This window comes from Stegostoma tigrinum, chromosome 8, assembly GCF_030684315.1.
Source record: "Stegostoma tigrinum isolate sSteTig4 chromosome 8, sSteTig4.hap1, whole genome shotgun sequence".
NCBI lineage: Eukaryota > Metazoa > Chordata > Chondrichthyes > Orectolobiformes > Stegostomatidae > Stegostoma > Stegostoma tigrinum.
Window position 1 is genome coordinate 74,753,372 of NC_081361.1, and position 12,588 is coordinate 74,765,959.

The following is a 12,588-nucleotide window of genomic DNA, read 5'->3' on the forward strand; positions in this document are numbered from 1 at the left end:
GCAGATCTTCCTCGACAGTGGAAGTTCTGTGGCTGTGATACCCTCTCTGATTAGTAGTGCTACACCCCCTCCTCTTTTTCCCCCCTCCCTATTCTTTTTAAATGTTCTAAACCCTGGAAGATCCAGCAACCATTCCTGCCCCTGAGAAACCCATGTCTCTGTTATGGCCACAACATCATAGCACCAGGTACTGATCCATGCTCTAAGTTCATCACTTTTATTCCTGATACTCCTTGCGTTAAAGCAAACACACTTTAACCGATCCCTTGGTTCCTTCCCAGGAAAATCCTTCCCACTAGCTGGTCTACCTCTTGCTATTGCCTCACCTGCATCAACGCTCACCTCTGGTATACAGCTCAGGTTCCCACCCCCCTGCCATACTAGTTTAAACCCTCTCGAACTACTCAAGCAAACCTTCCACCCAGGACATTGGTCCCCTTCCAGTTCAGATGCAACCCGTCCTTCTTGTACAGGTCCCACCTTCCCCAGAAGGCATCCCAATTATCTACATATCTGAAGCCCTCCTTCCTACACCAGCTGCGCAGCCACATGTTAAGCTGCGCCCGCTCCCTGTTCCTCGCCTCGCTATCTCGTGGCACCGGTAGTAAACTAGAGAACACTACTCTTTGTCCTGCTTTGCAGCTTCCATTCCTAACTCCCTGAAATCACTTTTTATATCCTCAATCCTTTTTCTGGCTATATCATTTGTGCCAATATGTAACACGATTTCTGGCTGTTCGCCCTCCCCTTTTAGAACCTTATACACCCGATTGGAGATGTCCCGGACCCTGGCACCAAGGAGGCAACATACCTTCCGGGAATCCCAATCCTGACCACAAAATCTCCTGTCGATTTCCCCTAACTATCGAGTCCCCTACCACGAGTACTTTTCTATTCTGCCCCCTTCCCTTCTTTGCCACAGTGTCAGGCTCAGTGCCAGAGAACTGACTACTATGGCTTTCCTCTGGTAGGTCATCCCCCCCAGCAGTATCCAAAACGGTATACTTATTGCTGAGGGGAATGCCCACAGGGGATCTCTGCACTGTCTGTCTGTCCGTCCCCTTTCCTCCCTCTAACTGTAACCCATCTATCCTTGTCCTGAGCCTTAGGAGTGACCAACTCCCGGTAACTCCTCTCAATTACCCCCTCTGCCTCCCGAATGATCCGTAGTTCATCCAGCTCCATTTCCCTAACATGGTTTTCAAGAGCTGGAGTTGGGTGCACTTCCCGCAGATGTAGCCAGCGGAGACGTGTGCCGTGTCTCCCACCTGCCACATTCTGCAGGAGGAGCAAGCAACTGCCCTAGCATCCATACCCCACTTATCTGAACACCCACTCAGTACTGAAGTAGAAAGCTTAGTTCAAGTTGCTATAAAATTAATAACAAACTTATATTCAGTCGAGTAAGTTTAGAATGAACCTTACCTTATTAACTAGGTTAGAGGAGGAGGGCGGGTGGGAGACACTACAGTTGTAGAGTCTCTGGTTTAGCCGCCCTGCTGATATATATGGTCACTGCTTTCCTACCCGGCTGCCCCTCTGGTCCTCATCTCTTCCTCCACTGCTCCCGCTCCTTCTGTGAAAGAGAAAAACACCGCTGCCCACTACCGGTAAGTAATTTTAAAAAACTGCCTTACCTTAGCTGCAGTCTTCCGGGTTCGTCTTACCTCCGCTGCTGCTCGCACTCAAAATGGAGGTTTTCACATTTCACTTAAATGCAGCACAGTGATGTTTTGTTGGCTGGATTAGATTTAGTCCCTCCCTCCACTTTGTCGATTCCAAAGTAGCATGCTTGGATTTTGATCCCCTTTTCAAAGGGATCTTGATCTCTTTCTTGCATAACAGCCTTCCCTCAGTATTTATTAAGCATAAATATTGCTATTTGTTAACTATTTCACAGCAATGGTATTTTTAAAGCTGATGTGTCACGATTCCTAGGACATATGCTTTATATTCCAAATTTTATTTTGTTGCTAAGGAGCGTTTACTACATGTATAACTTGTGTACATCTGGTAATTTAATCTGTGTGTAATTCACTCATTTTATATAATTGAGGAATGAATTATAGCCTAATCAAAGGATTCATTTGAAAATGTCGATTTTATAATTTATTTCAGTTCGTATCTTAACCGGTAAATTATTTAACTCGTACTTACAGATGATTAAGCAAATTATATAACAGACAAATTCCAGGCAATATTAATTAATGGCAAATAATTGAAAGCATGTGTTGTTAACCTGATGTTTCACTTTGTGAACTGTGGTACATATTAGGGACTGAACGTGAACTCTGAAAGGAAAACGAAGGAGCAGGATTCCAAAATATATTCGACCTCAATCTGCTAGTTTTGAAAGTATAGCCTGACTCTCCTGATATTATTGTTCTTTGAAATTAGATTTTGACCACAACTATTATCATTGTTGTACTGAAGTTAACTGATCTGCACGTAAGGTTTTAAAGCCAACCTGCAGATCAATTAAAGTACTGAATTCCAAGTTTGAAATTTTGTGTATTTAATAAAGAAAAAAATAGAAAAATTCCAGAAATTGACAATACAGGAACTCTGTCCTTTCTAATGAAGGTCTTGCATCTAAAATGGAAGCCTGAAATCCCTTCACAGATGATAATGGTCCTGCTGCTTATTTTCAACATTTGCTGCTTCAACATTTCAAAATTTGCCTGTTTTTTAATGTGTGGAATAATTTTAATATGAAAGGCATGTAATGTATTATTGTAATGAGAATGTCCATGTTCAGTATTTTATAATAATAGATTCCAATATTCATTTTTATACGTGTATTATTTGATAAGTACAGTGGAATTTCACACATATTTGATCTATTAAATGGAGGGACAAACCAAAACTTGTAGGACACTTGCCAAAGACTCTGAAGTAATAACTTAGTCACCCACTTATAGTGTAAAAGAACAGTAAACTGTTATGACACTAACATTTTGTTACTAAACTAAAATATTATATCTAATGTCTTTTCAACTAAAGGATATCATTCCATTTGGCAATAATCCACTCTTTCGCTATGTTTTTGGCTGGATGGTCCCTCCAAAGATTTCACTGCTGAAACTAACACAAGGAGAAACAATCCGTAAGCTATACGAACAGCACCATGTGGTCCAAGACATGTTGGTACCAATGAAAAGTCTGGAGAAGTTGATTCTCTTTCTCCACAGTGAGATCAAGGTATGGGAATTGGTGCAATAAGTTGCAGTTAAATTTAACTAAGTAGCTTGTAATGAACATCCTGCTCTTTTAATTGCTTCTTCAGTTTGGTGTTTTCTGTTTTGAGAGGCAAAAATAAGCAAGTGGAATCAATAGTAATTTTTTATTTTGGTTTCTGGATTGTGGCCACCGCTGGCAAGTACAACATTCATTTTCTGTCCATGATTGCCTTTGAGAGCTGGTAGTGCACTGCGTCTTGAACTGTGGCATTGATTTAGGTATATGTACAGTGCTATAGATAGGGGAGTTCCTTGATTTAGGGCTAGACATTGAGAAGGAATGGTGATTATAGTTCTCAGTCAGGTAGCCTTTGCCTTCTAGCGGGAGAACTTGCTGGTTTGCATGTTATTGGTGAAGAATATCAAAGAGCCCAGCAGAATTAGGTTCAATAGGAATCTTGTGCAGGGACTCTCCTCTGGTCAAAATTGTACCAGCAAAAGGAAAATGCTTGTGGATCTTGGAGGTGAATCCTATCAGTACTGGGACACTGCTGCAGAAACTCCTCAAGGGAATGTCCTGGCCCAACCATCTTCAGTTGCTAGATCAGGACAATGTAGTCTTCAACACATATCCCCAGTTGCACCATTCCTGACACCCCAAATACTGTACCAATTCATGCCTGTACACAGCAAGACCTGAATAACTGTCAGGCTTAGGCTGATAAGTGGCAAGTAACATTTTCACCACAAGTGCCAGGCAGTGAGCATCTCTAAGAAGAGAATCAAACCATCGCCCCTAACACTAAATGATATTATTACCATGGCTGAATCCCACCCTCAATATCTTGGGTTTGCCATTGACCAGAAATTGAACTGAATCAGCCATACAAATAGTATGACTTCAAGAGCAGGTCAGATGCTGGGAATTCTCTAACAAAAAGCTCACTTCCTATCTCCTCAAAACTATCTATGATATCAGCAACACAAATCAGGGGTGTAATTGCACTACTGCTTATCTGAATGAATACAGCTCCAATAACTTAGAAGCGTAACACCACCTAGGACTAAGCATCCCTTTTGATTCGAACCTCAGCTGCCACTTGCAACATTTCACCTTCTCCACCACTAAAGTATAGTGGCAGCAGAGTTTACCGTGTGTAAGATACATTGCAGTTATTCGCTAAGGCTCCTTTGACAGCACCCACGACTAATACTGTCTAGAAGGACAATGGTTACAGTTGCTTTGGAACATCACAACCTGCAAGTTCCCCTCCAAGATGCACACTATAACGACTCAGAACTATATCACCACTTCTTCATCCAGCCTCACATTTTATTATCTTGGAATCTCCAGCATCTGCAGTTCCCATTATCTCTCACCACTTCTTCACTTTTATTGTGTCACAGTCCTGAAACTCCCTTACAGAAAGTGGTGAAAGGCACATTAGGCATGGGCAATAAGTGCTAGTGGCACCTACATCTTTTATGAAGGAAATATTTTTAAAAAGTTGAAGTGCAACTTGTACTCGAGATATACTGCTATCATAGTGCAATGATACATGAGGTAATGAATGTTTGTGTTAATGTGTGGCAATTGGGTGGATTGTTTTGCTTGGTGTTGAGCTGTTTGTTGGAGCTGTCCCTATCCAGGCAAGTGATGAAAACACATCATAGTCCTGATTTGCTCATGCGATTGTAAACAGGCATTTGGAGTCAGGAAGTGATTTACTTGCCTCAGACTTCCCAGTCTCTGACCTGCTTTGTAGCCATGGTATTTAATGATAGCATTGTCATTGACTGTCAAGAACAGAGTGATGAAAGATAAGTTGTTGATCGTAAGAAATAAATTTCATTATGTTGCTGCTCTTAATTGATAGTTGGATGCCATAATGCTACTGGTCTATAGCCTCTTGTACATTTTTCATTGTTAGGAACCATCAACTGTATAGTTGGACGAAACCAAACGAGGAAAAACCTACCTTGGTCCTGAATTTTGTTGGACCAGTTAACTGCTGGGCGACTTTAAACGGCTTTGTGTATGATTATTTGAAGTGAGAGCTATGTATGACATAACTTCGTATTTATGTTCTTCATTGAACATATTAACTACTTGTTAGCTGTGCGCATTTACTAATCCATAGAATCCCTACAGCGCAGAAACAGGCCATTTGGCCCAACAAGTCCACACCGACTCTCCAAAGAGCATCTCACCCAGACTCCCCCACCCCATACTCATAACCCTGTATTTCACATGGCTAATCCATCTAACCTACGCAGCCCTAATGACTATGAGCAATGTAGCATGACCAATCCACCCAACCTGCACATCTTTGAACTGTGACAGGAAACCATAGCACCCAGAGGAAACCCAGACAGACTCCGGGAGAATGTGCAAACCCCACACAGAGGTGGGGGGGACCCAGAACCTGGGTCTCTGGCGCTGTGAGGCAGTACTGCTAACCACTGAGCTGCCGTGCCATGATAAAGGTGTACATTACCATAAAAGTCAGATTTTGATTTTGGTTTTGGAGGTCAGAAAGTCATTTAGGACGATGCCCTAAATACATCATTCCTAAGAAAGCACGTGATTTAGTTAAGTAAGTAGCAGGATACTTACGTTAAATGATTAGCTATTTATATTGTTGAGTTTTATGACCTGCTGAGATCACTGATTTAGTCTTTGACCTCTGTTCAGAAGAATCAAGTGTTCAGTTCAGGATAATGGTCATACTAGCAGAAGGGTTTTAGTCTGTGATGTCTCCAAGTTGAGAGTTTGGATAGATGTTTTCAATTTATCAGAACTAAAAGGACATCCAGGCTGATTGAACTGTAAAAGTTGTAAGACCATCTCAGCATTTGAAGGAGAACTGGAACGAGGCCATCACGTAAGAAATTGAAGAGTTCAAATAGGAGTGATATTTCTCTGGGATTAAATACCTGAAAAGGATTTTGCTAGGGAACAAGTTGAAGCTTTGTTTTGCTGTTTATATTCAGATCTTTCTACACCGCCGTGTGTGTGTGTGTGTGTGTGTGTGTGTGTGTGTGTGTCAATGGAGCTTTTGCTTTCTTTCATGTAATAAACTCAATTCTTCTATTAAACATTTGCAGCCTTGTATAGATACATTAAATGTCTAAGTACCACAATAACTTAATGCAAAAATTAAACCGAATCAATCAAACCAGGTTTTATTGTGGGATTTGGCTTGTCCATTATCACCAACTGCAATCATAACATGATATGAAGCTTTGGCAAGAGGCCTATTTAAATAAATGAAATCTAACGTTTGTATGCCCATGGTATAACATCACACAAGCTATTTTATATATTTTGTTTAATGCTTTGTCAAGAACAATTTTGTATCTTGCTGCTTTTGGTTTGATTTCTGCAGGTTTATCCACTTTGGCTGTGTCCCTTCAACTTACCCAGCTTACCGGGTATGGTTCACCCAAAGGGCAATGAGCCTGAACTTTATGCAGATGTTGGGGCTTATGGAGAACCTAGAGCCAAACAGTTTGAAGCTGTGGCGTCGACGAGACAGCTAGAGAAATTTTTGCGCAATTCACACAGGTGAGTAGTGCCACAGGATAATCTTCGAACAGGCTAGAGGTAAATAAATTTAGTAAGTGTACATGTGTTTCCATAGGTCTGACTCAAGGTTAAATGCTGTTTAGAAAGCAAAGAACCCAAAGAATAGCAGATGTTGAAAATCAGAAACAAAATCAGAAATTGCTGGAAAATCTCAGCAGGTCTGGCAGCATCTGCAGAGATAAGAGTTGATGTTTTGGGTTCAGTGACCCTTTTTTTAGAACTAAATGCTATTGACAGTTTTCTGGTGATTCTCTGCATTGGCAGCAGTGCCCCACATTGCATTTTATATTTCAAACCTACCCACTGAAAATCTTCCTTGTACACAGTTTAAGAATCTAGAAATGTGATTGTGCTATTCCTGTTTTCATTCATAAAAATTATGCAGTTAAAGCCCTGCCGTGTACAATGCTATCTGCAGTTTTCGATGGGTTTCCTTTGTAGCCAACTTGGGCATGTAAGAAGCTCACGTTCTACAATGTTTGCAAGATTTTTTGTAACAATAGATTGCCTCAGGACCCCAGTGAGGAATCTGCCCTGCATATCATGGAAAAACAGAACCCTCCAGGAATGCAATTTTAGGTGCTTGACCTCTCCATGTGGATTTTTTTTTGGACTGTCCTTTTTAAGGCTGAGAGTTAACCTGCCTGTCTTTTTAACACAGGTTGAACATCTGACCAAATCTACAGATATGTTCAAGCCTGCCCCATTCCTGATTTTGCCTGTTAACAGTTGACCACAGGTGATATCCTACCTAAATCTGCTCCTGTGCTCACACAGTCTGTAGCTGGGATTGATTGGATAGTGTTGATCCTATTTTTTCTGTTCACTTACTCTTGGTCACTGACTGGAATGAATACTGATTCAAGTTTGGTATTTCTGACTTTATACTTAGAATTATGGTAGTTTTGCTGCTATAATTACACTGACACTTCTAGAGATGGCACTTTGTGTGTGAGAAGTACGAGCCAGAAACTCACTGAAAATATACATTGTTAAAACATTTTAAAAGGTTAAATGTTTTTATTTTTCCTTTCAGTTTTCAAATGTTGTATGCTGATTGCTATTTGACTCGAGAAGAATTCTGGGAGATGTTTGATGGTTCTTTGTACCACAAACTGAGGGAGCAGCTGAATTCCAAAGATGCATTCCCTGAGGTTTATGACAAGATCTGCAAGGCTGCAAGACACTGAGAACCTCAGTGAAGGAACTTTATGTAATATTCATCAGCTAATTTCCATTTCCACTTGTAGATTTCAATTCACGTCTCAAATACCTAAAAGTGGATTCAGGACATTTTTCTAACCCAAGGATTTTTAAAAAATTTAATCTTGAATCCTTTCATTTCATTCAAGGCAGCTGAAATCTAGTTCTGCTGTGCTCCAGTGACATACCACCAAAATAACCTGGGGAGTAGATATTAGCAAATTGTTTGCGAAGATCAGGTTTCTCACATACTTCAATTCTTAGCTTTGTATGACTTCAAGAGCAGCTTTTAATATCAAGGTCCCTAAATAGAGTTTTAGAGTTGTATAGCATGGAACCAGACCCTTTGGTCCAACTGATCCTTTCTGCCCAGATATGCTAAACTAATCTAGTCCCATTTGCCAGCATTTGGCCCATATCCCTGTAACACCAGTCCAAAGCACTGCTGGTGAGCAAGTGTAACTCCAGGATGTCACCCTCAAACTATTTTTATTTAAAAAATACACTTTTTTCAAAAAAGTCACCTATAAGTATGCACACAAGTTCTAAATCATATCTGTGCAGTCTTTGCAGAGACAAAGACAAAAAAATTGGAACTTTGTCATTTCTCAGAGCTTCTCCATATTTGCAAATTAAGGGCGATTTTTAGTAATGCAGGAAGCTATACATGTTCATTTTGAGCCACTGAGGAGGTCTGACTCAATTCAATTGAACAGACCCTCATTATACTTTGGCAGAAACACCCCAGGCGGAGGTCTTTTGCCCACTGCGTCTTGGTGGCAGCTGCCCCAAACTTATGTGCGTCTCTCAGCACATTAGTCCCAAACATTGGAATGTGCCAGTCTGCAACATTCAGTTGAGTTCCTCCACTGGAAAACTAACAGGTCTCAGGTAGACAAAGAGATCACCAAGTTGAAGATCCTCCAAGTGCAGTCACTGTTCATCTTGGTTTGCATCCCAGGGAACAATCTGTAGAGCACAGAGCTACACGGAACAAACCTTGACAAAAACCACTGCATCTCCCTCTTGACTTTCTTTGCAAATGCACATCCCAGAAAGAGATGAGTGACAGCCTCTATGCCAGCACAGCCACTTTGGGGACAGCATCTGGTGGCACAGAGACTTGGTGTGCATGAAAAATTTCATGGGCAGTGCCTTTCTCATTGCCAGCCAAGCTACATCTTGATGCTTATTGGACAGTTCTGGTGATCAGGCATTTTGACAGATGACTTTGTCAGTCTGCTTAAGGAACCATGTGACAGGATCCACCCTTTTCTTTTCCTACAAGGTCTTGAAGATGCTACATACCGACCACTTCCTGACAGACTTGTGGTCAATGATGTTTTTCTTGGCAAATTTTTTTCCATAAAAATCAGTTGATACAGAACAGTCCAACTACTTAGAGCATTCTGTGGCACTGAGGCCAGACCCATCCTTTGCAACAGTGGGAACAGGTAGAACCTCAGTATGCAGAAATCCTTGCTGTTTGCATACCAGAGGTGTACGCATAGCTTGATGCAGCCACACACTAAAGTGGCCATTGGGATGGAGCCTAACCCCCATGCAGAGACTTTTACATCGTGTCCCTGTGGACATGTGAAAGATGGTTCTGGTGACAGCTAGGGCACAGTTTTGAGAAACAGGCCAGACCTGTGCTGTGTGCAGCAATACCAACAGTACCTCACACCTGATGACCAGACTTATACTCCGTCTGGTTTCTCTCTGTAAAGTATATGAAATATGAATAAGAATGTTTTCCTCTTTCTAGCGTAATGATGATAAGTGCATATCTGGAATTCTATTACTGATCTCATAACTATCTAATGTAGTAATCAACGTAGGAGCAACCTTAGATTTTTATTTTGTGATCCAGCATATGGTATTAACAATTTAGCTGTTTGGGGATTAGCTAAATGTCTTTTAATTAACACATTTCTTGTAATTATGTCTATTATTTTCATTTGTATAACAAAATGCTTCTTAGAGTCCTTACAATGCGGAAGCAGGCCATTTGGCCCATCAAGTCCACACCAACCCTCTGAAGAGCTTCCTACCCAGACCTATATCACTCCATCCCCTTACCCAATAATCCTGCATTTCCCCATGACTTCCACCCAACCTGCAGATCTCTGGACACTATTGGGAATTTAGCATGGCCAATCCACCTCGCCTGCAAATCTTTGGACTGTGGGGAGGAAAACCAGAATAGCCAGAGGAAACCCACACAGAAACAGGGAGAATGTGCAAACCCCACACAGTCACCCAAAGCTGGAGTTGAACCCAGGTCCCTAATGCTATCAGGTAGTAGTACTAACCACTGAGCCGTCATGCTGCTGCTGTTGCACAGTTACGCGAAACTATAGATAATGTGCTGATTTGCAAACAAGTTGCCACATTAATACTTGCTGTTTCACTTAAATTTTCAAAAAGATGGATGTGATTGAATTGCCTTTCGGTATTGATGTGTTTAAATTTTAATTCTCTGCTTAAAGGCATGTTAGCTCGTTTGCTAGATTCTGTTCATAAATATAGCACAATATTGTGGATGGCCTTAGTCTTCTCATGAGTTCTATAATTTTCAGAATCTGTATCATTTAATTTCATATCCTATCATGTCAGATTTTACAGCACTTAAAGCTTGGGGAAACGGTTCAGTTCTACATAAGCAGGTACATGAGTCAAATGTTGATAATTTAACTAGCTTGTCTATGTTCAAGCAAACTAAGATGTTGGCACTGTCCCGTATGTTATTTATATGCCTCGGTTTGCTGGGGTTGTTGGCATCACCTTCTGGTTCTGTTTTTCAGTGGTTTGTATATTGAGTCCAGTTCAATATGTTTGTTGACAGAACAACAATGCTTCACCAGAAGCACACTGACAGTGTTACTTAGCAGGATCATGAAACATCTGCAATCAAACGCACCTATTCAGCAAGCAAGTCTGCAACTTCTTCAGACCATTGTTTTTGTCAAATACCAAATGGAAGATCATCTGACAAAATAAAGCCTATTAAGTATTTTCCTGTTTTAAAGTTTTGAGACATGTCACTGCCTATTTGGTGACTTGTAAACTTCTAGTTTTCTTTAGTGTTCCCTGCAAGAGGCTCCTCATTTTGCTTTAAGATGTTCCCTGAATGATACAATGAAGTCATCCTTGCCTGAACACACTAAAATAAAATACAAAATATGGCTGGTGCTGGAGGTATGAAATAAAAACAGTGTGGGTCCACTTAATAAGTTTGTGGAGAGAGCAGAGTTAACATTTTTGAGTTCAATATGGCTATTCATTCAATCAATTTTACACATTTGGTGAGAAAAAATCCTATCTGATCATTTCAGCTGCTTGATCAACCAGTCTTTTGGTTTATCCTCATATTAAATTTGATGCCATTTCTTAGCCTTAATCTTAAACAAAGAATTTTATTTTTCTATTTGTGTTTATTTGGATCTCCTAATATGCAAAACTGAGTTATTCGGCCACAAGAATCTGTAGGGATGAGCCGATTAGTTTGCAAGAATGTACAAAGGAATAAAATCTCAAATGATACAGCAGTGTTTTAATAGTAGTAACCCTTGGTTTAATACTGACTTTAGCTGTTGTTGAAGGTTTGAATGTGAATTCACGTTTTCCCCTTTTGTCTCATTGCATTGTAAATATGCTTTGTGCTGTGCTTTCAAATTAAAATGTCACACAACAGTAATTAACTTGACTTGCATTTCTTGTAAATGTTGTGTATGAATCAAAATATATTTTAAAATCTGGAATTCTGTGCTACCTACTGACTTTGTATCCTTTTTGAATCTAGAATCTCCATAAGAATGCTTTCTATGTATCAGAATGACCTGTCACTGAGCACTTTTCATGAGGTAGTTATTCAATGTAATGCGGTGGTCACCTGGTAAATTATTTTGCAAATGCAGTTTCAAAAACATTTCTTTGTTTGTGAAAGGAATCCAATCAAACCATTCTATTCCAGAATTTTAAATTGCAACTAAACTTTACAGAACTGCAGGCCAATTCAAGAAAGTGTGAGAATGTCAGGAATGCTGAGATTATACATGCTCATGAAGGGGTACGAGACAGAAAAAGTTTTTTAATCTTTAAATTAGCCTTCAGCTGTTACTGAATGTGCTTAATTTTCATAGCTTTCATAATTTGTTCCCTCCAGTTTGTGTTGAATTTCGATCCATAATGGGAGAACATGATTGAACTGATCTATTCATTCATTTCAGCTCTATGGACGCAGCATTCTCTCAAGTCAGAAGTTCAACCTGAAATCCAGAGACATAAACACCTGATCTCAGCTGACTTTACACTGCAATGCTGAGAAAGTCCTACACCGTAGTATACTGTGTTTCTTGAGTTATTGAGCATTCCCAGTTGGACAGATTTTAATGGCACTGTTTTGAATAAGTACAGTACAAGTATTGATTTAACTGGTCAATATCTGTTGATCGTCAACAGCAAATTTCTGATCATTCAAATGATGATTTGCAAGTTTTAATGAAGGAAATAACAGTCAACAAGTGCCTGCAGTTCAAAAAGGTACTTTTGCGAAATGATTTGAGATATCCAAAGGGTGTGATTTAAATGCAAGTCTTTCTTTGTATTTCAGGC

The 12,588-nt window shown here is 40.2% G+C and overlaps 1 protein-coding gene across 2 annotated transcripts in view; it reads left to right on the forward strand.

Moving 5' to 3' along the window:
• dhcr24 (24-dehydrocholesterol reductase) overlaps nt 1-11,735 on the forward strand; it is a 43,683-nt gene extending 31,948 nt beyond the window's left edge. For both annotated transcript variants that reach the window (XM_048539511.2, XM_048539512.2), the window contains 3 exons: nt 3,004-3,201; nt 6,569-6,747; nt 7,805-11,735. In XM_048539511.2, coding sequence (XP_048395468.1) covers nt 3,004-3,201; nt 6,569-6,747; nt 7,805-7,958 — 531 coding nt within the window. In that variant the 3' untranslated portion in view covers nt 7,959-11,735. The remainder of the gene's footprint in view (nt 1-3,003; nt 3,202-6,568; nt 6,748-7,804) is intronic.
• The last annotated feature ends 853 nt before the right edge of the window (nt 11,736-12,588 follow it).